The 25,684-nt window shown below is 37.1% G+C and overlaps 1 protein-coding gene across 4 annotated transcripts in view; it reads right to left on the reverse strand.

Annotated features, from left to right (window-relative positions):
* Window positions 1–20,686: 20,686 nt before the first annotated feature.
* LOC131150170 (uncharacterized) overlaps window positions 20,687–25,684 on the reverse strand; it is a 54,178-nt gene continuing 49,180 nt past the window's right edge. For 2 of the 4 annotated variants that reach the window (XM_058100757.1, XM_058100756.1), the window contains 4 exons: window positions 22,779–23,009; window positions 21,798–21,876; window positions 21,539–21,602; window positions 20,687–21,170 (listed from right to left, as the gene is read on the reverse strand). In XM_058100757.1, the coding sequence (XP_057956740.1) occupies window positions 21,052–21,170; window positions 21,539–21,602; window positions 21,798–21,876; window positions 22,779–23,009 (493 nt within the window). In that variant the 3' untranslated portion in view covers window positions 20,687–21,051. Of the gene's footprint in view, window positions 21,603–21,797; window positions 21,877–22,778; window positions 23,010–25,684 lie in introns of all 4 variants that reach the window. The other 2 variants (XM_058100755.1, XM_058100754.1) reach the window with 1 other exon arrangement.

Genomic DNA, 25,684 nt, shown 5'->3' on the forward strand with positions numbered 1-25,684 from the left:
CCCAATATCTCACTACATTCGTAAAGAATAATTGTGTCATCTCCTCTGCTGAACAGTACTTTGGTGCGGCTATGAACATACCATACTTTGAAAACCTATCTATAACCACAAGTATAGACCCTACATCTCCCACTCTGGGCAGGTTGGTGATGAAGTCCAGTGAGACACTTTCCCACAGTTTGGATGGTATTGGAAGGGGATTTCGCAGCCTTGCAATCTTCCTCTGCTTCACCTTGTCTTGTTGGCAAGTGAGACAAGTTCGGGTATATTTAACCACATCATCACGCTTGTACGGCCAATAATACCTCTACTCCAGTAGTTCTATCATTGGAGTCATTCTCCACAAATACCCTTCTATGAACTTCCTATAATAGTTGGTAAGGCCAAGAAAGGATCGCAACTCCTTCACTGTCGTGGGGATCTTCCATTCTTGAATCACCCTTACCTTCTCCATACCCCTTTGGATATGACCTTGCTCAACCACATGACAAAGGAATTTTTTGCTCCACTGAGTAAAAGAGGACTTCTCTTTCTTCACATACAGACTGTTTCCCCTCAAACTGTCGAACACCTTCCGTAGATGCTCTTCATGTTTCCTCTAAAACAACACCGATGCTCCTAACGGTGCTTTGGAAGGGCGAACATATCCCGCTTTCAACTCATCAAGTTGTTTCCTCTACTTTGCTAGCTCTGGAGGCGCCATCTGACATGACCTTGTAGTAGGTGGTTTCACTCCTGGCAACACCTCGATCCCCATGCTCCACAATCTGTTGTGGAGGCAAGTTATGAGGTAGCTTATCCGACATCACCACCTTGTACTCATCAAACACGGCTTGGATGGACGTAGGCACCAGCTCTTCGTCTACTTCTTCATTTACCACCACCGTGGCTAGATGTGTTTGCTCATCCTTTCTTAATTTTCCTTGAGTTTCATGGTTGAAAGGGACTTCCCATCATCTCCTTTCGTTGCAATGACTTGCACCATGCATGGGTGATCTCCTATCAGACATGGGGAACCAGTAGAAGGCCGCATTGCCTTCGTCCCCTTCAAGAATTCCATTCACAAAATGACTGGAAAGTCATCCAATGGCACCGCTGTGAAATTCACATGACCTTCCCACTGTCCAAGCTTCACATTCACTTGCTTGGCTACTCCCAGAGTAGGCTGGGCTACAAAATTTATCGCTTTCATGCTTCTTGTATCCTTCTCTAAGGATAAGTTGAGTCTCCATGCATCTGGTTGTGAAATAAAATTATGAGTAGCCCTGGTATCCACCATAGTGCAGGTACTCTTCCCATTGATCCTCAAGTCCACAAACATCAATCCTTATGCTTGTGTAACTTTTGGAGCTTTCGCCTGCTTTTCTAATGCGCTCACCTAGCGCATTGCATCCACCCTCGGGGTATCCTCTTCTTCCCCATTGCTTTTTGCCACTTGTCCTGAAGTGGAAGCTTGTAAGGCATTGAGGGATCCCTTGTGTGGGCACTCCATAACTCTATGAGGACCTCCACACAAGTAGTATGAAATTTTACTCTTCCCCTTTCCACTGGGTGTGTTGAACCTCCGAGACGATGAAGCTTCCTTTGAAGTTGATGCCTTATAGTTAGCTCCCCCACTCTTGGGTTTGCCTTTCTTGAAAGACTTTATACTGTTTCCCTCTCCACCAAACTCTTTGGACGAAGTGGTGTTATCACCAGTGTAGTCAATCAAGCATTTTGCGGCAGCTTGCGCGGTAGACAAGTCTTGAACTCTTTGCTTATGAAGTTCAGTTCTTGCCCACGGTTTCAATCCCTCAAGAAAATAGAATAGCTTATCCTTTTTTGATATGTCTCGGATATCCAACATCAAAGCAGAAAATTGTTTCACGTATTCCCTGATTGACCCACTATGCTTGAGGTCTCTCAGCTTTTTCCTAACATTATACTCAACGTTCTCAGGAAAGAATATGACCTTGAGCTCCCTCTTCAAGTCTGCCAAACTATCCACTGCACAACGTCCATTTTCAATCTTATTGTACTTGGTACACCACCACAGTTTGGCGTCACCACCCAAGTACATGGCCCCAGTATCCACTTTCACCTATTTTGTGGCCATCCTCATAGCGCAAAAGTACTGCTCCATATCAAACAAAAAGTTCTCCAACTCCTTGGCATCATGGGCACCCCCATACGTCCTGGGTTCTGGTACCTTGGTTTTGCTAACTCCCGGAGTGTTGGAGTTCCCCATAGCAAGAGCCATAAAATTCATCTTTGCATCCAGATCAGCTATTCGCGATTGCAAAGTTTCCACTGTATGGCAAAAGTCCTGTGACATTTCACCTGTCAAACTTGCTTGATGCTTTTGTGATCCCATCACTTCACCCAACAAGTTCCCTCAAGCGGCCACATTATTGGTTGTTGTCTCAGCCTGTGCTTCTAGCACGCTGATTCTCTCAGCATTAGTTGGTGCCATGGTCACTTACCAAAGCTTTCCCAATCCCACAACGAAGGTAACTAAATTCATATTTCAACTGAGCTCTGATACCAGGTGTCACGGGCTGGCTATTTTCACACCTTTGTGAAAGGACCATGCGGTGCTAACTAAAGCACTCTTGCTTAACTAGCCAGCCTATCGTTTACCACAATTCATCAACGAAACACTTTCACTAGCATCCAATCGGATAGCAGCGGAAGTAGTAAGCAATTATGAAAGCAGTGACAAACAAGTAGTAAACATTGAAGCAACACAATTCATTAACAACACCTCCGTTGACATTATGTGTTTAACGAGGGAGGCAAGTAGGCTAAACATGTTGACAATAGCTAGTGAGTTTTACAAGACTGATGAACACTCACCCTCCCCTAAAGAGTCTTACATGTAAAATTCATCTTAGCACTAGGAAACATCAAAGTGACCCAGGACTCAAACTGCCTTATTTGGCATACAATAAAACAAATACTAGAAAATAACACTACACTAGTAGTTACATGATGGAAACCCATCTCAATCACACGAGACAAGTGGTCACAGGCAAGCATAATGCCCTGAACAAGCTTAGCTCATGACACTTTGCTAGTTACAACGACCCTTGTGTTTACTACTTGCTTGCTCATTGCTTACCATGTACTTATTCCATACTTATGAAAGTGTTCACTGTTGACTCTTGGCCATCTGGTTAAGCTTTTGTGCTGAAACAAGTGTCGTGCAACCCTTCACACAGCGTGAAGTGTTCAACCTTGGCAAAAGTGAGAAGATTTTTCATAAATTGAAGACATTCAAATGTAACACTCTTATCATTGTTTTTTAGCAGCTTCTAAAATGTAACATCAAGTGCACAAGAAGGCTCCTACGCTATATTGGGTCTAGGGACAACATGATATGCATGACTTTACCTCCACATTGAGTGACTATTTCCATGACTAGAACCTATGACTTTCATGCTTGGGGTGTAAAACCATTGGGTTTAGGTTGAAAATTATAAATTGCATTGCCTTGGTTGCAAATGCTCTTAGTGCAAGTTAGTTGAAGCCAACCAGTTTGTGCCTTTTAGTTGGGTAAGCTGTATGCAATATAATTGAAGTTTGTGCCTTTTAGTTGGGTATGTTGTAAATGCAAATTGAAAATGTGATCATTATCACTTTGATTTTTCAATGCACTTCAAGTGGAGAACATCTAAGGGGCCGTTTGGTGTCATTGTCAAAAATTAGAGAAATGAAGACCAGAATCGAAAACCAAAAACCAAAAATAAAAATTAAAAATTAGAAACCAAAAACTTGTTTGGTTAACCTTTACAAAACTAATACAAATTAAAAACTAAATTAAAAAATGCTCATTCTCATCTTTAAATCAAATAATATTATAAAAATATGTTTAAAATAATAAAATTACAAATAATACATATTAAAAATTACTATGATAAAAAGAAAATTTATTATAATTATTTTACTTAATTGCTTTACTTTCAAAATTTATTGTACAATGAAAATTTTATTGGACAGTATAATTAAAAAAAGTAAAAGTATTTTGTAATTGGCTTTATTATTATTTTTTGAAATTTATGTATATTTTTATTTTAATTATATTTAAATTCATGTGATCATTTAATTTTGTCTTTAATTTAAAAGTGTATAAAATGAATAATTTAATCTAAAGAAACTCTTTTTAGATATTAAAATTTTTGGCAATAGGTTGCCAAAATAATTGAAAATCATAAAATCTAGTTTTTTGTTTTTTGTTAAATAGCAAAAACCGGGCAACAAAAACAAAAAGCTGATGAAATAAACAAAATGCGTTTTTATAACCTGTTTCTTCATTGTGTAAAAATAGAAACTGAAAACAGAAAACAGTAACGATACCAAACAGACCCTAAGCTAATCAAGGTGGTCAACATTGTCCCAAGTTTTGCCCATGCGAAACCAAAGAATATGGAATCTTTTTAGGAATTTCACATGATTACCCCAAGCAATTAGCGACAGGTGCCATCTGACACTAATGTGGTAATTTCTTTTTTTTTTTTTTTCCAAAAATTGAATCTATAATTGATTTGAATTGTAGAATTTGTTCTGATGTAACTCTTAGGTTCTTAAAAATGCATGTTGAGATTAAAAGCTTTGATATAATAATAAAGCCGCCATCCCATACTCCAAAATGAACATAGAAAGTAGTTTGTGGGGTGCAATTATGTTTGCTCTGAAACCAAATTGATGTAGGATGGAAGATAAGTAGAAAATAGAGGGAAAGAAAAAAAGAAAAAAAAAAGAGAATGGGAAGAAGAAAGGAAGAAGAATAATAAAGAGGAAGGAAGCATTGTGCATTAGGCAAAAGATTCAAATGCCTAGTCGCTCCACAACATAACAATAAGTGCCGAAGTACATATACATTTATATTTACATGGTTCAAGGCATCCTCAAGCAAGGGAGGATAGGATTTCCACATGAATCAAAGAGAGATCCAACCTTGTATTCTCAATTAGACCATTAGAAGGGTCACAAAGACAAACCAAAACACTCGTAATTCATTCATTGTGCGTAAGAGAGAGAGATATTGTATACTTAATTGGACTATTGGAGGCGTTGCAAGGGGATGCGATATTAATAAAATAAAGATAATTTTGATGTTAAAAAGAAATTAAGGACCATTTAGTCAACTTTATGATAATTTAAGGTTAATGGAATGAGTGTTGGGGGGGGGGGGGGGGGAGGGGGTATAATACTTCTCCATGCATAATCTAACAGACCAAAACACATAATTCATTAAAATTGGTAGCTAATTAGGTGATTTAACTATACTCTTGATGAGAAAAGTTTTTAGCCACTATTACAAAGAGAACTATTTTTTGGCTACTATGTAAAGGTCATGACTAGAGCGGGATGAAATATATCAACAAGTATTTGAGTAGATAAAATTTGAGTAGACAAAGTAATACCTTAACAATTCTTTAGTCTTGATATGCTTAGGGTCTTGCCATCCACTCATATTCTTCAACTTTCGATGGGTTATGTACCCACTTAATTTATTAGATGAGCAAGAAGTTTAATGACTATGGGTGCTTTATTTTTGCATTAGAAATGAGGTTGTGCTTTGGCTTGCAAAGCTTACAAAGTGTGGTAGTAAATGTTGTACTACACTATACCACACTACCTAGCTCATCTCGAGGTTGGACCCACTTAATTTATTAGATGAGCAAGAAGTTTAATGACTATGGGTGCTTTGTTTTTGCATTAGAAATGAGGTTGTGCTTTGGCTTGCAAAGCTTACAAAGTGTGGCAGTAAATGTTGTACCACACTACCTAGCTCGTCTTGAGGTTGGACCCATTAAATAAATCTTCAAGAATTCTTAACTACCATAGAGAGTATTGAAATGCCAAGTCTTTAGTTAGAATATAATGTGGTATACATGACCAAAGAAGCAATCAAAGGCCATGTGATTGATTTTAAGTACTCTAAGTATTGAGCTTGGACAAGACAAAGGGCATTCTTAAGGGCATTGAGCCCATATAGGACTTATGTTAGGTATAAGCCTAGAAGGCTAGAGAAAATTCCTGAGGGTATTGAATTGACATATGACGAAGGGCTTTAAGCCCAATATAATCCTTGAACTCATATGATAAATATTCACCTTTTAATTACTAAATTAAAGACTGTCATTTGTGCCATCATCATACAACCCCGAGATTAATGGCTAGTCAGGGGGTGGTTGTCTCTAATCTTTAGTAGATGATATATAAATATATATATATATATATATATATATATATGTATGTATATGTATATATATATATATATATATTAGGTTATCATAGAAAGTGTTTTTTGAATGTTCTCACAATTCTCCAACTTTTTGAGTAGGTTTTGGTTTAAAAATAAATTTGGGAAGGAGTGGATTTGCTACTATTAATTTTAGTTCTCTATATCTTTGGAATTAGCCTCCTTAGCTGGGTTTGATGTTTTAGAGTGGCCCATAACTTATTTAGGGTTTCTTGGGGGGTAATTCTAGGTCTGTTGGGTTTTGGGATCCCGTGGTGAAGCCATGGAGAGTGCGTCTATGCTTTTGGATAAGAGAAAGGGTGCTTTGTTTTTTCTAGGTGGCCATACCTGAATGCCTTTCTAGTATCCTTCTTTATTAATTTATTATTGCTGGTCAGGTTTGCTAGTAAAATTGAGAAACCAAAGAGAGATTTTCTTTGGTCAGGGCCAAGGGAGGAGTAGGGATCATTTGGTTAATTCAGAGATTGTGTGTAGGTCTAAGGTGGAGGGGGTTTGGGTTCATGAAAAATTGGTGTCTAAGAACACTGCCTTATTGGGCAAATGGTTGTCACAGTTTCCATTTGAGGAGAACTACATTTGGCATAAAGTTATAAAAAGTAAACTTACCTTTGAATCAAATCGTTTGGAAGGAAAAAGTTCCTTTTAAGATTCAGGCTTCCTGTTGAACCCTGACTCTTATCAAAATTAATACAAATTACTTGTTACAAGTAAGGAGGCCCTGTAAAGCCTTCAACCCAGATATTTATGTTGTGCCATGAGGTCAACGAGACTAATGTGCACCTTTTTCTTCATTGTTGGGTCTGAGACATCTTTGAATGCTTTTTTTTTTTTTTTTCATTTTTGGATGAAGTGTGGGCGGCTCTGCATGATGTTTATGGTTTCGAGCTATTGAGATTTTGGAGTTTTGGGAAAAAGTAGAAGAGGGAGGGTTTTTGGACCCGTGCAGAGTATGAGGCCTTTTGAAGGCATTCTTTCTAGATATTTTTATCTTATGTTTGGATAGCTTATAATCTGCATCTTATCCTATTCTTTTTCTTATACTTCTTGGCTATGTTGTTCTTTCTCTTGGAGGATTGGGAATAAGTTATTTTGTTTGTTTAGGGAAATTTGGTTTTGTCCAGCTCTGGTGGAGTATTTCCTTTTTAGGCTTTGGGAATAGTAAGATGGTTTTTGTTGACTTGTGGAATCATTGCAGTTTTATGGAGATTGGATGGAGAGGAACGCTCCATTTTTTTTGGGTTGCTATAGGGCGGATTCAATATGGGGCTTCTTTCTAGTCCTTTGCAACAAGCTGTTTTGAAGGGTTGTCCTTTTTGGATCTTCATTGAGATTGGAAGGCAATCTTACTTTGAACAAAGTTTCGTATTTTATGTTTTTTTCCCCTATGGGAAGAATTCTTTTTTTTTTTCTCTTTGTACATTCTTTCCTCTTTAATAAAATCTCTTCTTTTTCAATTAAAAAAAGGGTGCTGCACTCAAAGGTCATAGGTTGAACTCATGGAACAGGCTCTCCAATGTGAAGGGCATGCGCTCGATTCCCAATATGGCATTTACTTCGATTAAGGGGTAAACCGGTAAACCCAAAGATATGATGACAAGTTATGTTTTTCCTATGTGGGTTGAACCTATCTATTGGAAATTGACGATTATTGCACTATTCATGACTAATGCAGAATAATTTATTGCTCATTCCTTAATAAGAACTCATTTTGAGCTCCAATCACAAGTGGACTCTCTAAATTCAAATTTTTTTTGAATATTTTTGAGCCAAAGAGTGGCCTTCTTGGAGTTCTTTGAGCTTTAAGGCACATTCTCATAATAATGCTGGGGGATTGAGCATGTTTTTAAATTTTCATGAAATTGTGAAAATTTACATTATAAATCGCAGATTTGCAATAAATTCCACCTTACCAAATCTCTTTTGAAATTTCCACAAATCATTTCCTTGGTCAAAAGAGGCCATCTTCAATTTGAAGGCCTATCATTGGAGTCACATGATGAGCTATCATCCACACATCTTTAGTGTTGGAATATATTTATTGGTCCTTGAGTAATGTCTGAATTGCAGTCAATAAACAAAGTGATCAGAACCTAAATTCATTCCAGGGGTATCAACCAATGCTCATGGAAGTCTATGGTACACTTGCAGATCAGCTGAATATAATTTGGAGTGTAAGCTTGTGGATTATGCATGTTTGATGTTCCATGGAGAAGAAAATGGAAAATTCTTTGAGAACCTCGTTGGCTCATTACCATCAAAGAGACCCATTGAAGTCTAACAGTAATGAAAAGTAAATCATATTGCAATTACCCATTGATAATAGGTTGTAATCCTCGTCCTATATATTGGTGGTGGCAAGTGGCACTTATGTATCCAAAACATCCTCTAAGATCTTGCTGCAAAAAAGAGGATATCTCCAAAGTGCAAGCCATTATGATAGCTTGCGGTACGTTTGTGATTTCAAATTTGGCAAGTGGCCAAATACCGAAGAAGGGGTCATGTTTCAATGATCATCCAAGTGCAATAAGATCCAAAAAAATACCTAAGCCAAAGATAAGATTCTTGTGGAAAATAGCATGCAAATCTTAGATTTATTTTGAGGATGATCAAGAAAGGATACATAGGATGGATATGGAGAATTATGAGGGTCTTGACAGGATTGTGGGAACACTATGGTAGATAACATTACCTATTTTGGTGAGGAAATAGGGGAGACAATTGTCTTTGCTCTTGATGTGCTTGACGTCAAATTTCCATCAGGTTAACCAGGTTGACTATTTTAAGAATTGAGACTCGGAGAGCATCTTCTTTTTGAACTATACAATCTTTGGAAAATCAGATGTCCATCTCAATAATTTGCAATTTCTTTATCCCTCGTTTTTTTTTTCGGTGAAAATCTCTTTATATTTGGAGTGGTAATGAAATTCATTATCCTTGAAGGCCACACTTTTGTATGTTTCTTCCTAGAGTTATCTTCTTTACGTAACACTGCTTAGATTCCCTATATAGAGTAAGGAATTTTGAGAGAGTACGGAATTTTTGCTAGTTTCTTGAGAGCTCTAACTAATTTTGAGCACTGCTGGCTCCAAGGTGATTCATTTTTACTCATTTATACTAATGGAAGATTCTGCATTTTGTCAAGTCATTGATGAAATCTGCCATATAAATGACAATTCCAAGGAACTGTTGAACTTGCTTGACTGAAAGATTTCCATGTGAGAATTCATCAAGTTGTTTGGCAATGGAAGGTTGGTGATTGTACTTACCCCATGTGAAATATGTATCCCTAAGAAATAAATTTTTTGTTTCCAATAATCATCTCTTCTTAGAGCATAATTCCATATTTTGCATCAGGGGAGAAAATTTGGACACCAATGATGAATGTCTGTCAATATTTGGGTAAAACAGTGTGATGTCCTCAATCTTGAGCAAGACATTTAATAATATTGGCTCAAGTATCCTGATGATAGTACAGGGCTGTCTTTAACCCAGTTGACTTGACATTCCAGGAAAGTGCCGACTTGGAGTGCAGAGTCCTGTTCTCATTTTATTTTATTTTTATTTTTCTGCAACAACACCGGCCGAAATCTTACTTCTAGATCAAACTTTGAGAAAAATTGAGCCTGAGGCAGTTTCGTACTCCCATAACAGATTGAGCAGCCAATTAATGTTGCAAATTCCTCATACTCAAGTATTAATCCTTCTTTCTAAAATTGCTCTAGCTCTTGAAAAGCAGGCTGGTAGTGAGCTGGTTTCATCCCTTTATGGCTAGCTTTTGTGGGATTCTCATCCTCATTCCTCTTGAGGAGTAGGTTTTAGGATTCATGAATTATTCTGAGTTGGTCCGCAAATGTGATTACTTAGTGAGGACACAGGATTGGAGTCAGTGAAAGAACAAAGTCTAAGGAGAGTTGTTTTAGAATAGAATTGGTTAGGAAAGATAACATTGTTTTTGTGTCTTTGGGTTGGGAGGAGGGTCATGAAAGTGGCTGTTTGGGCATGGCTTCATTTTAAGAAATGGAAAGATAAGTGTATACTTCTATCTTTCTAGCAATGGGAATGGATTGGGAATGGGGAATGTGTAGGGGCAGCTTAGTATAGAATCTTCAATTCTTTGTTTTTATTTTTCATTTTTTATGAATAAAAGGCAAAAAAGGAGCACAGTTATCAACAGAGCACCAAGAAGTGCCATGCCATGCATAGAAGCTCTTTGACAAGACACAAAATATACAGGATCTACAGTTCTCAGCGCATTTAGTTATGCTTATTAACCCAAATAAGTTAAAAGTATGAGGCCCCTTATCTTTGAGCCCCACAAGTGGGATCTCTCCTCTCTGTTCAAAGGCTCTCCTAACTTCCCTCCACACAACCCAAAAAATGGTGAGGGGAATCATACTCTTCGTATACTAGCATATGCACCCTTAAGCCCACCACTCTTTCTATAAAGGTTTGCTGTCACCAGGATATGAGTCCTAAGCTGTATTTTCCTCTTTGCGTAAGTTATCAATGGTCAAAAACCTTTCAAGATTGCTTCTCAAGCCAAAAAAAGGAAGGCCACCTTGATTAGTGCTGAATTTTTTTCTGGCTAGGCTCTGCCATACATATTGGTTTGTAAGCAAATTATCTAGAACTGTTTGTTTTAGTATTGAGGAACTTATTAAAAATATCCAAAATGAGATAACATGGTGTATGTTGTTTGCAGGTAATATTGTTTTGATTGATGAAAGAGCGGAGTAGAATTTAAGTTAGAACTTTAGGGGAACAACTTAAGATTCTAGAGGATAAATAGAAATAAGACGGAATATATGAAATGTTGTTTCAGCCATGAAAGGAGGAATATTAAAGACAAGATTAAACTAGATAATCAATAAATCAACAACGCTAATAGATTTCGATATCCTAGATTTTTATGCAATTAGAGGGAGAAATTAAAGAGGATGATGTACAGAGAGTCAAAGCAGGATGTGTAAAATGGAGGAGTGCGTCAAGTTTATTGTCTAATCATAGAATACCATTAAAATAAAAAGGAAAGTTCTATACGAAAGCTATAAGATTAGTCATGCTTTATGGATTAGAATGCTGGACAATTAAGAAACAAAGTTCTATACGACAACTATAAGATTAGTCATGCTTTACGGATTAGAATGCTAGACAATTAAGAAACAACACATCAAAAAGTAAAAGTAGTGGAAATGTGCATGCTAAGGTGGATGAGGGGTATAACATTAAAAGGATAAATCAAGGAATGAACGTATTTGAAATAAGTTAGTCATAGCATTGGTAGAAGATTAGATAAGGGAGGGGAGATATAGATGGTTTGGGCATTTAAAATATAGTCCAATTAGTGCACTAGTGAGAAGGAGTGAGCTAGTTATTGTAAATGGCAGTGTTTAAAAAGGCATTCTCAAGCCTTAATACGTTTTCAAGCAAAAACGCCCCAAGGCGTATTTTAAAATGCGTAACTCCCCAAATGTGTACACCTTCTATAGTTAGACGTACGCCTTAGCCAAAAAATTGCTCATTTCATGCCTCAGAGTTCAAGGTGTATGCATATTGATCACCCCATCAACCTTCTGTTGGGCTTTTGTGGAGCCTAGCTGCGTTCGATCTTGATGATGACCCGACTTTTCTTTAATGAGAGATTTCTATCCTAAGGCTTAGTTCATGGAGCGAAGGATTGGGCCGTAAAGCCGTACTCGTGGGGGTTGCCCCCAGGAAAATTTTTTGGGCCCGTTTTGTAACCCATTTGGGACCCTGTGCGCAACATATAAAATGATTGTTTTTGGGTGATTAGGTCAAGCGATCACACTTTGTGAGAGAGTGAGAGGGAGAGTATTATATCGCCGCACTCTCTGTATTTTTCTTCCTAATAATAGTGAAATCCCTGCAACTTCATGGACGTAGACAAAATTGTCGAACCATGTAAATTCTGTCTTGTGCGTGTGATTGATTTTTCTTTGGCGTGTATTCTTTCTCTATTTTGTTTCTCACAGGTTTTGGGAATTTGTTGTTAATTCCCAACAACTGGTATCAGAGCCTAGGGTTAGGTTCGAGTGGGAGCAATGGTAGAGGAAGCAAGAAAGGCGTCTGGAATAGAAAAGTTCGATGACACAGACTTTCGATTCTGGAGGATGCAGATCGAGGATTATCTCTATGGGAAGAAGTTACATCTGCCGCTTTTAGGAGAAAAACCTGCTACTATGAAGGACGATGAATGGACTCTCCTTGAAAGACAGGTACTGGGAGTTATAAGATTAACTCTGTCTAGGTTTGTTGCACACAACGTTGTGAAGGAGAAGACTACAACAGATTTGATGAAAGTTTTGTTTGGTATGTATGAAAATCCATTTGCAAATAACAAGGTACATCTGATGAACAAATTGTTTAATTTGAAGATGGCAGAGAATGCATTAGTAGCATAACATCTGAATGAGTTTAATAATCTCACGAATCAATTATTGTTTGTAGAAATTGATTTTGATGATGAGATTTGTGCACTAATTGTTTTGGTTTTGTTGCCAAATAGTTGGGAGGCAATGAGGAGGGCAGTAAGCAACTCTACTGGAAAAGAAAAACTGAAGTACAATGATATACAAGATTTACTTCTGGCTGAGGAGATTTGCAGAAGAGATGCGGGTGAAACCTCAAGATCTTGTTCTGCCCTAAACCTTGAGACAAGAGGCAGAGGTAATGACCGAAATTCAGATCGGGGCAGATCAAAATCCAGAAATTATAATCGGAACAAAAGTAAATCTAGATCTAGCCAAAAAGGACAATGCTAGAACTGTGGGAAAACAGATCACTTTAGGAGACAATGCAAAAGTCTTAAGAAGAAGAATAAGGATGATTCTGCTAATGCTGTAACAAAAGAGGTACATGATGCATTACTTCTTGCAATAGACAGTCCACTTGATGATTGGGTTTTGGACTCAGGAGCTTCGTTTCATACCACTTACACACCATGAAATCATACAGAATTATGTAGTAGGAGATTTTGGTAAGATGTATTTGGCTGATGGTACAACCTTGAATGTTGTGGGTATGGGAAACGTTCGGATGTCGTTGCCCAATGGGTCTATTTGGTTACTGGAGAAGGTGCGACATATTCCTGACCTGAGAAGGAATTTGATTTCTGTTGGACAACTTGATGATGAAGGGCATGCAATGTTGTTTGCTGGTGGCACTTGGAAGGTTACAAAGGGATCCAGAGTATTGGCTCGTGGAAAGAAATCTGGTACTCTATACATAACCTCAAGTCCAAGAGACACAATTGCAGTTGCTGAAGCAAGTACTAATACAAGATTATGGCACCGCAGACTTTGTCACATGAGTGAGAAAGGGATGAAGATGCTGCTGTTAAATGGGAGACTACCAGAATTGAAGTCTGTTGATTTTGACTTGTGTGAAAGCTGAATCTTAGGAAAGCAGAAAAGGGTGAGTTTCTTGAAAACTGGCAGGACACCGAAGGCTGAAAAATTGGAGTTAGTGCACACGGATTTGTGGGGGCCTTCTCTCGTTGCATCTCTTGGAAGTTCAAGGTACTACGTTACTTTCATTGATGACTCAACCAGAAAGGTATGAGTTTATTTTCTGAAAAATAAATATGATGTATTTGAAACTTTTAAGAAATGGAAGACTATGGTTGAGACAGAGACAGGTTTGAAAGTAAAGTGTTTGAGGTCGGACAATGGAGGAGAGTACATAGATGGAGGGTTCAAAGAGTATTGTGCTGCACATGGAATCAGAATGGAAAAAACCATTCGTGGGACACCACAGCAAAATGGTGTGGCTGAGCACATGAACAGAACTCTCAATGAGCATGCTAGAAGTATGAGGTTGCATGCTGGACTACCAAAAACTTTCTGGGCTGATGCTGTTAGTACTATAGCTTACCTGATAAACCGAGGACCTTTAGTTCCCATGGAGTTCAGACTTCCTGAAGAGGTGTGGAGCGATAAAGAGGTAAAATTTTCTCACTTAAAAGTTTTTGGTTGTGTTTCTTATGTTCATATTGATTTTGATGCTTGTAATAAACTTGATGCAAAGTCCAAAATATGTTATTTCATTGGCTATGGTGATGAGAAATTTGGCTATCGGTTTTGGGATGAACAAAATAAGAAAATCATCAGAAGTAGAAATGTGATATTTAACGAACAGGTTATGTACAAGGATAGGTCAACTGTAGCGTCAGATATCACAAAGATAGATCAGAAGAAATTTGAGTTTGTTAACTTAGATGAGTTGACTGAAAGTACTGTCCAGGAAAGGGGTGAAGAGGATAAGGAGAATGTAGAATCACAGGTAAATCAGAGTACACTTGTAGCTGCGGTCCGTATATCTTCTAGGACCATTAGACCTCCACAACATTATTCACCTGCTCTAAATCTGATGGTGGTGAGCCAGAGTGTTATGATGAAGCCTTGCAAAATGAAAATTCAAGCAAGTGGGAGTTAGCCATGAAGGATGAGATGGATTCCTTGTTGGGGAATCAGACATGGGAACTGACTGAATTTCAAGTAGGGAAGAAGACTTTGCACAACAAGTGGGTATACAGAATAAAGAATGAACATGATGGTAGCAAGCGCTACAAAGTCAGATTAGTTGTCAAGGGGTTCCAGCAGAAGAAGGGCATTGACTTCACAGGAATATTTTCTCCAGTTGTGAAGATGTCAACAATTAGACTGGTACTGGGAATGGTGGCTGCAGAAAATCTACATTTTGAGCAGTTAGATGTGAAAATGGCATTCCTTCATTTTGACTTGGAGGAAGACATCTACATAATTCAGCCGGAAGGGTTCATTGTCTAGGGACAAGAGAATTTAGTCTGCAAACTAAGAAAGAGCTTGTATGGTCTAAAACAAGCTCCAAGACAGTGGTATAAGAAATTTGACAGTTTTATGCATAAAATTGGTTTCAAGAGATGTGAAGCTAATCACTATTGTTATGTTAAGTTCTTTGACAATTCTTACATCATCTTACTATTATATGTAGATGATATGCTCATTGTAGGGTCTAGCATTGAGGATATTAATAATTTGAAGACGTCATTGTCAAAACAGTTTGCAATGAAGGATTTGGGAGCTGCAAAGCAAATCCTTGGAATGTGAATCATTAGAGAAAAGGCTAATGGTACTTTGAAGCTTTCACAATCAGAGTATGTGAAGAAAATTCTCAGTAGGTTCAACATGAATGAAGCTAAACCAGTGAGCACACCCTTGGGTAGTCATTTCAAACTAAGCAAGGAACAATCACCGAAGACAGAAGAATAAAGGGACCATATGAGCAAGGTGCCCTATGCCTTAGCTATTGGCAGCTTGATGTATGCTATGGTGTATACAAGGCCAAACATTGCACATATAGTGGGAGTTGTGAGCAAATTCATGGGTAGGCCAGGAAAGCAGCATTGGGAGGCAGTCAAGTAAATTCTGAGATATCTAAGGGGTTCATCAGATACATGTCTTTGCTTCACAGGTGCAAGTTTGAAACTGCAGGGTTATGTAGACGCTAATTTTGCTGGTGATAATGATAGTAGAAAGAGTACTACTGGGTTTGTATTTATTCTGGGTGGTACAGCTATATCTTGGACTTCAAATCTATAAAAGATTGTTACTTTGTCTACTACAGAAGTTGAGTATGTTGCAGCAACTGAAGCTAGAAAAGAGATGATTTGGCTACACGGTTTCTTAGACGAATTGGGTAAGAAGCAGAAGATGTGCATTCTACATAGTGACAGTCAGAGTGCAATTTTTCTTGCTAAAAATTCGGCTTTTCATTCAAAGTCGAAGCATATACAGACAAAATACCACTTTATCCGTTACCTCGTTGAAGATAAGTTGGTAATACTTGAGAAGATCAATGGATCTAAGAACCCGACATACATGTTGACTAAGGGTGTCACTATTGAGAAGCTGAAGCTATGTGCAGCTTCAGTTGGTCTTCTAGCTTAAGGACAGGAGGATGAGTTGCAGGGATGAGGGATTGTTCATTTGGAGGATTGCGGTTGATATTGGTGATTGAACTAGTCTCCAAGTGGGAGATTTGTTGGGCTTTTGTGGAGCCTAATTACGTTCGATCTTGATGATGACCCGACTTTTCTTTAATGAGAGATTTCTATCATAAGGTTTAGTCCATGGAGCGAAGGATTGGGCTGTAAAGCCATACTCGTGGGGGTTGCCCCCGGGAAAATTTTTTGAGCCCATTTTGTAGCCTATTCATAACCCTGTGCGCAGCATATAAAATGATGTTTTTGGGTGATTAGGTCAAGCGGTCACATTTCGCGAGAGAGCGAGAGAGAGTATTGTTTCGCCGCACTCTCTGTATTTTTCTTCCTGATAATAGTAAAATCCCTGCAACTCCGTGGACGTAGGCAAAATTGCCGAACCACGTAAATACTATCTTGTGCGTGTGATTGATTTTTCTTTGGCGTATATTCTTTCTCTATTTTGTTTCTCAGAGGTTTTGGGAATTTGTTGTTAATTCCCAACACCTTCTTTCTAAAATATAAAAATGTTTTTAAAAAATAAAGGAAAGACAAATTAGCACACAAATGACCTTCGTTCGTGCAAGATCTAGTCCCTTTTGGTGCCCCTCGATGATGGAATCCCGTCAACAAAGCATCTCCCTCGACAAAGCAACACCCTCGACGAAGTTGTGTCAATCTTTCTCCCGCAAGATGACTCCAATGCTGTCATCTCTTTTTCCGACCACAATTCCCAATCTTCTCTCTCTTCAACGGGCTGATTGGTGTCTTTGAGTCTCTCTCTTCTCTCATGTATCAATAGTTTCTCTCTCTCACATAAAATTGAGTCTTTGTCTCTCGTCAAGTGGTCTCCCTCCTAGTTTGGTAGTCTACAGAGTAAAAATGACCTATTCCACATCCTTTTTTGTCCTTGTTTTATTTCTACTAGGTGTGAATGCCACATGGCTCTTTGATTATAGCCCATGCCATGGGCATGTGGCTAGTTAATGTATTTTAGACTTAGATTTTTTTTTTTCTCAGGCCATTTTTTAGTGTTAAAATTTAGACAGCAAAATTTATAACCTATTTTAATAAATGTCATATTAATTTTGATATATAAAATTTATTTTTATATATTTAAAATAAAAAAATAAATTCCCAAAAGGCTAACACCTCAATGCCTGAAGGCTTACGCCTCACCTCATTAGGGGTAAAACGCCTCGCCTTATGCCTTTGCCTCTTAAAACACTAGTAAATGGTACTAAAAAAGGAAGAAGCAGACTTAAAATAACCTGAAATAAGGTGGTGGGGAATGATAGCTCTTAAGTTAGTTGAAGAAAATGCCTTCGATTGCGTGAATTGGCGGAAAAGGATTCATATAGCTAACCCCACATAGTGGGACTTAAGGCTTCTTCTTGTTGTGAATCTACTTTTGAAAATATATGAATGTGATAAAGCAAACCCTGGGGAATGGGGGTTTGTGTAGGCAGTTCTGCACATACTATTGAAGGGAAACAGTTATAATGCTTTATGTGCAGAATTTTGGTCCTTTTTATATATGGGAGTGGGATGCATGGATGGCTGTTGTGAGTGTGCTTGTGCGCGTGCATTGTGCTCTGCTATTTTAGAATTTTCCATTCATCGTGGAGATAACATGTCCAGTCCCTTCATGTCAGTTGATAGGAATGAAAAGATTGCAACTAACCTTCTGTGGGGGTGTGTGCAACCTGTCAGGGCATGGCTGAGTAAGTTTGTGTGGTTCCTCCGATTATGAGCAGATCACATCCCCACCCACCCTGCTCCCTTCCTATCCTACTACATTGACTGGAAATAGATGCCTATTTCAGTGTGTGTTCTTGTGGATGGCTGATTCCGGCCTCCACAGGAGACCTTCAAGACCGACTAATCTAGAGCATGTAATGTGAAGCAAATCTTGTCTAAGCAAAGTGAAGAAAAAGAAAACAAAAAGTCGAAAGAGAGAAAAAGGAAAGAAAAGAAACGAAAATTTGGCTCCTCTGTAGGATGCAAACTCACTCTTATCTTATGCTGTGAAAACTGACATCAAGTACCTAGGGTAAGTTATTTAGACACAGATTTGTTGGAGATGTGGTTACTGGCTTCATCTGTATTTTGTTAGCTTCTTTACATAAATTGATGAGAGTTACTTAAGGAGAAAAATTATAGCAGATGGAGTGGATTTTTACTAGTTGAATTTATTTTTAGTGTTGTATTGGGTGACCTTATTTACATACTCTGTGCTTTTGCTCCTTTTCCAGCAGGTAGTTCCTACAACAAGACCAGGTTATTAGTTTTGTCGGCACTCGTAATATTCTTAACCCTTTGTTGGTGATGATGATATTTCATTTCCTCATCAAACACATACAGGTTTTGCTGGAAGCAAAACACTGCTGCCTGCTTATTCAGTTTCATTCTGGCTAGAGTTAAAGACTAAAGTGAAAATGTCAATGAGTCTTTTTTATTTTTGTATTTTTTTTTTCAGGCGGCTCATATGTGTACATGAGTGGAAGAGGAATTGCAGGTCAAAGCCATAAAGGTGGCAGGCCTATCATATGTGTTCTATGTGATGTTTCAAGAAATGAGGGATGTTCTTCCCGAAGGGAATTACTCCTTCGCAAAATGTTACTATTTCAAAATTGTGCACTGCCTTGTAGATTGCTAGAATATTGTCCTTTATAGGGATCCAAGTGTAAAAAATGTTGTATTCTTTTTGACCATCTGCAATGTAGGGTACATCAAACTAATCAAAGGCTGTAATGCAGAAATGAGCCTATGTCCATTTAAAATTTTTGGAGGACTACTCATTTTTTAATCAAAGCAGCATGCTTGTTTCAGAGCTGTTAGTTGTCTGATGACTGGTGAGACTTTCTACTTGGGAGTCTAATTTCATGCAACTGAGGACCTCATATGATGTGACCTGTCCAAAAGCATAGCAGTATGTTTTCCAAATAAAATTGGTAATTGTTAAAAATTGTATCAATGCTGAACAGTTATTTCTAAAAAAATTATTTTAAAAATTACCATATAAACTTTTTGGGACACTTGAGATACTATGAAAAGTGGGAAAAATGTTAAAAAAAAAAAAAAAAAATACTCTATGAGAGAAAAATCAGGTGGTACATGTTTAGCATGCACGAATTGGATTGAATGAAATCAAATTTAGTGTAGCCAAAAAGAAAAAAACCAAGTTAAATCTGTTTCCCCTCTGCGAGATGAAATGGAGTTGGATAGGACAAAATTGAATTGATCTTTTAATTTTACATGTTTTTTATTCAAATTTTTTGTTTTATTTCATTCTCACTCTTTCCCTTTACAAACCAAATTTAATTATATCTAATTGTCTTAGGTCATTCTTCTATTTCCAAAAATGGATTTGTAATTACATCAAAATGCAAGCAATGGGATTGAAAAGTATAATTTACCTTGGTAGGAGTTGAGCCATAACCACTCTGGAAAGGACGGAATCTTAAAAGCAGTCTTCCCAATCTCTAAAATGATGTCACTTAACCAACTTTATACAAGTTCATCTGACGCCATTTTAGTGGACAAGGTGGTTGCATGCATAAGAGTTTATTAAGTCACTATTCCCTCAATAGTAAATAAGAAAATTTACACATTCTCTTTACCAAAAAACAAGAGGCAAATAGACCTTGCAGTCTATCTTGATATACTTGGGACCAAAAATATTAACCTGGATTTGGTAAAAAGACAATAACCTCTCATAAGGTTAAAAAATTCCACAAACCTCTCTTCAGATTTCTCAAAAAGATACAAACTTCCCTTCATAGTTTACAAAAATATCTTCTAAATTGTGTAAATGTACAAAAAAAAAAATTAAATGTCAAGAAAGGTTTATGACATTTTTGAAATCTCGGAGAAAATATATAAAATTATTGAAACTTAAAGAGAGATCTATGTCTTTTTACCGGGAGATGATATCTTTTACCCAAACAATGTCAATAATAATCATTGAATGTAAGTGAACCTTTACATATTTTTTAAATCCATTGAAAACTTAAAAAATATTAAGAAAAAAAGAGAAAAATATGAGGGTACCTAATTTTTTAAAATGTTTAGTAATCAAGGAGAACAATTGAATTTAAATCAATGAGCAAAATTTTAAATTACATGTCACCAACTTGAATTATTTTCTTAATTTTTAATTATATTTAAACAAAATTTCATTTAGTAATATTTTAGATAGAGAAAATATATAATAGAAACAAAGTTGTGCTATATACGAGAGAGAGAGAGAGAGAGAGAGAGAGAGAGAGTGTGCACCCAGCATATTACTAATGAAACTGGTTAGATGATAAATGCCAACCCCCAGGTTTTCTTCCAAAGATAGAAATTTACTTCGGAGGCAATTTCACAATGTACCACTGATGCTGCGCAGGAGTTTCTGGGTTTCTCCCCTTGGTATTGAATGCAAGATACAAAAACCAACCCACCACACCAGGGAGTAAAAATGCAATATAATGGATAGTTCAAAATTAAGAAATATTCTTGCAAAAATGTTCTCTCCCCGCTAAACTGATGATACAAGTCATCAATTCAAAATTTCAGTTCACAAATACATAACATTTCATAAAAGGTGCAGGACACAGCATACCCTCTCGGGCTAAAATTCCGGAAGTTGTCAAGCGGATACTATACACCCATGTTGCTCAACTGCATGCGTCTTACAGTCTCACCAGTTACCCAAAAAAAAGAAAAAAAAAAAAAACTTATCAGAACCAGAGCTTCATTCCCATCGATTCAAAACAGAGATTCTCCTGTGTTTCCAGGACCAAACCAAGCAACTCAGCAGCAGCCCCCGCTTCATCAATCATGCATCAAAAATCGGATATATATGTTCTGGCCATTTGGGATATGTGCGCTTGTACAAGCTCATGCATACTGTGTCATGCTGCTGGAGTACCCCATTGAGGATACATTTCATTACCCCTGCACGAGAAACAGAGGAGGTTAGTCATTATTGACCATCCCCCAAATCCAAAATACATGTGAAAACCACCAAAATTTCAAGCACATTATCTAACCAATTCAAATTTTTCAATGAGCATTTTTCGAGAAGACAGTAAAGTATACAGGGGCCATTTTTATCCAAGCACAGAACACTGTGCACAAGAAGCTGAAAAAGCGCGCAAACTTGAATGCATGAATATCCAATAACACACTGCAAAGAAAGTGGTGGGTGACAAAAAACAGGAATTTTTGAAAAAAATATTCGTACTTATTCTTTTGCCCTTCATTTTGTTTTTTTATATGAAATAAGCAACCTATTTGCTTTTCAAAATTTATGAGCATCGTACCATGTGTGCCAACTGGTTCCTTGATGCGACCACGTCGACCACATTTTGTCCAGACTTCCACAGGCTGCAAACACACCCACATCTAGAATTCAGATTGTGATCAATGCAGCATGATTCTTTGAATAAATAAATTCAAAAATAAATGAATGAATGAATATATTTATATAGTTAAGCAGCATAAGTGCAGCACAATTTAATTCTAAATGCAGGCATGCATTCACGTGTGGCTATGGGGGCTGAAATATCAGCTCAATCTCACCTTGAACCATACCACATCCTCTGGGTTATGAAACATATATCTTACTGAGGCTTTCAATTTTGAAACACGTTGCGGGTATCTGCACCATAATATCATTTATGGTTAAAAAGCCTCTAGGCAGTTATGCAACATAAAATATAGAGATAAGTAAGTCTGTAACATTAAAAATCCTAAACAAATTAGAAATTTGACTTTGGAATGAGGAAAAATAGTTGAGAATTATTAATTGTACCTTTTTACCAAACTAATGCAAAAGAATCATACTTTATAGCAAGGGTGGAGGGAAACAAAGGCGACCCCATCCATATTCTAATACATTTTCCATGAATGTAACAGGAAATAAAGAAGAGAAGTATACCAGACAAATCTTAAAAGTCAAAAGAAATCTAATTAAATCAATAATTACCAAATATGTTAATAAAGCTTCAAGGAAGCTTTTCCAATAATTCATCGACAAATGACTATGAAGATCAAAACACAAACCCAACCCAATTCAAAACAGGTAGGGTACAGTTATGTTTTTAAAAACCTAAAGCCATGATTGAACTGATTAGCATTCACTATCTAATTATTTACTTGAATAATGTAAAAGGACTCATCTCAAATAACTAAATATGTACTCATTTCAATATTTTATTAATTAATAAAAACATTAATTTCAAAACCTAGTTGTAAAGAGGTTGAATATGAGGTATGTGCTCACAATCAAATCATAAAATGGTTAGATACATTTCAATTTCTCAGACCAACATATCAAATCCAAGTCTTGCATGGATCCACATTAAACAAGGATCGGCTGGTTGGCAGGAACATTACACACTAAACCCTCATCAAAAAACATATTTGATGTTTGGTTTAAAGTTTTTTTTTGCATGAATTTGTCAATTATGTTGCTTGTTAGGCCATTCCAACATTGGTAGTGCATTGGGTGATCATGTGTGCTTGAGAGAGGATGATAGGAATAACAGAACTTAATCATACCCAGTTAAAACAATCTTCTTCAGAATTATTCTGTCTGGATCAATACATCTCAACGAGCCAACAGCAGCAACAGCAGGTGTTGCAGCCCCCTCTACACTCTTCAAGACTATTAAAGGAAGAGGTGGAAAAGAAATTGGAGCGTAAATTGATGCTACTGAAAAACGACCTGCATGAAGAAATCTCTCCATCTTGTGCTTGTCTGAATTGATATTGTCGGAAGAAAATATTGGCCTGCAAAGAAATGAAATAGTAAGTAACCTCAGGACTTAAAAAATGATAAAAGAAAGTTCATTGACAGTGAAAGGAGATACAAATTGCAGGATACTAAAAGGAAAGAAATGACAAAGAAAATGATTCAAACAAAATATAAAAAGCATCAGCCCAACAAAGCCATCGAACCCTTTGGGAGTCCCTGAATAAGATTCCTTAACCAACCAGATAATATGCCAATAAAGAAGCAAGAATACTTGCTCGATCACCAAGCAACTGGCACAGAAAGAAACTGACAAGTAAAAATTTGAGCATTTTTCTCTGACAACACATGCACCAAATCACTGCAAAAACTAACTAGTACCTTAACCTTTTAGCATCCTTTCCCATTATAAAACCCCCAAAAGAAGTAAGCAGAAAAACTAACCAAAAGTCTGGACACAACATTCTCCAAAATGAGCAAACAACCTATTCCACAAAATGCAAACTGAATGGTTACAAGAACAAAATGCAACACGACCCAATGTCCATAACCTACTTCTCCTCTTGCAACAGGGGAAAAAGAGAAAACATATAACCAAAATAAGCTCCTCAGCATCTCCATAATTAAGATAGCTGCAAAAATGAAAATTCCAAGAGATCAAGACCAGGCCTGCCCTAAGTTTTGTTTTTTGGGAAGAGTTGTATGCAGTGTTTGGTTTTTGTTCTCCTAGGTGGTGGGGAGTGATTTTAATGTAAAAGGATTTCCAGGCGAAAATAAAAGAAAGGGGGGGGGGGGGGGGGGGGGGGGGGGCGTAGGTGTACCTCAAGCATGCAGAATTTTAATAGATTCATCAGGGATTGTGGGTTGTGAAATCCCTGCGGAAAATGCTGTTTTCTCTTGGTCAGTGGGTGGAAGTATATCGATGGCTAGGTATCTAGATTCTAGACAGATTCTTTTTTAGTAGCAAATGGGAGGATGATTCTCCTACTCTTTCCCAAACCTCTTTATCTAGACTAGTGTTGGACCACCACTTTTGTTAGCATCTAGCAAGAGGGGTCCTACCACCTTCAGGTTTGAGATATGCAGTTAGATCATAGTCTTCTCATTCTTTGATTAAAAATTCTTGGGAGAGGTCTTTGTTAGAGGTTGGGAGGGTTTTAAGACCGAAAAAACCATAGTTGTTAAATCAATTGATTCATCTATTATCAAGAAGAAGGGAAACGAGTTCAATTGTATGGAGAACCAAACAAATACCTAAATCAAAGAACTGATTCTCAAGCTAAATCGATGAATCTTCTCAAATTGCACGATTCATGTGATTCAACCCTATCGACACATGCCCAGCTTTGACTTCTCTAAAACCCAATTAAAACCCCTTTTAACTTTTTTTTTTTTCCATGATTTACTTGCTCGTGCCATTTACATGATTTTTGTCCCAAAAGAGAGGATAAAAAAAGTCCCTTGGCCTTACCTTCAGCACCTAGATGTATTTTGATGTTGAATGGATGGACTGACAAAATAAAGGCATCTCACAAAATTTCTTCCTAGTAGCATTGTTTTTCTTAAATCAATATATACCTCAAGCATGGTGAAGGATGCTTATAAGTTGTATTAATTACTTGACTGATTAGTGAAAGAGATTGGAGGAAAAATGTGGTTGAAGTGAGGACAAATAGTGCTTGAGCTTATGTAGGTGCTGGTGGTTGTTTATGGAGAAGAGAAAGCATATATTTTGGTCTCTATGTGCAACCCATTGCATTGACTTAATATTGCATGACATTGGAGATTTGCCCATCTTCAAATTCAAAAGGCTAAGGAGGTGTGTCTTCATTTACCAACACATATGGGTGTTTAACCTGTTCAATGAGTTCTCAAGAAAGAAAGAATTAAAGAGAGCCATGGTCACAAGGCTTGCTACACTTTTTTTAGTTTGAAGAGTTTTTTATGAAAACAAGCTTCCTCTTCAAGCCATGTTTGCACCAGAGGGATGGACCAAGTGTCACTATTGCTTTAGAGTTTGGAAGCTAGGACACGTTATTATGTGATGATAACTTTTGGAAAACAATAAAGTATTGTTTCAAGTGTGAGAGCTCACTTGTCGAAGTTTTGAGGCCTATTGATGGTGATGCCAAACCGGCAATGGAATATATATATATGAAGCCATGGATAGACCAAAGAAACAAATTGTCCAAAATTTTAAATATCAAAAGACCAAGTATGATCATATTTAGAACATCACTGATATGAGATGGGATTTGCAACCTCATAGGCCACTTCATGTGGCAGAATATATACTTAACCAGAGGTAAGTTGCATTGTCTAAAAACTAAATAAACTTGGCAACATATTATATGAGCCCATCAAGCGTTCATTTATCTTTATTATTTATTTTGTTTGTAGGTTTCAATTTAGTGATGGCTTTAATGCAGACATAGAAGTCAAAGTTGGTCTATACAACACAATTGAAAAAATGTATCCAGATGTTCAAACAAGGATCAAGATTGATTAACAATTGGAGAAGTTCAAAAATGCTGAAGAAATGTTTGGTTTAAGCATTGCTACTCTAACAAGAGACAAGAAACAACACAGTATCCAATTTTTGTTAATCTTATCAATTTTTAGTTTTCTTTTAGTTGATAAGCATACATATGATATGACATTTGTTCATTCTTTTTTATCATATATATAGCTTTATGGTGGGAGAGTTATGGAA

The sequence above is a fragment of the Malania oleifera genome, chromosome 3, assembly GCF_029873635.1.
Source record: "Malania oleifera isolate guangnan ecotype guangnan chromosome 3, ASM2987363v1, whole genome shotgun sequence".
In the NCBI taxonomy this organism is placed as follows: domain Eukaryota; kingdom Viridiplantae; phylum Streptophyta; class Magnoliopsida; order Santalales; family Ximeniaceae; genus Malania; species Malania oleifera.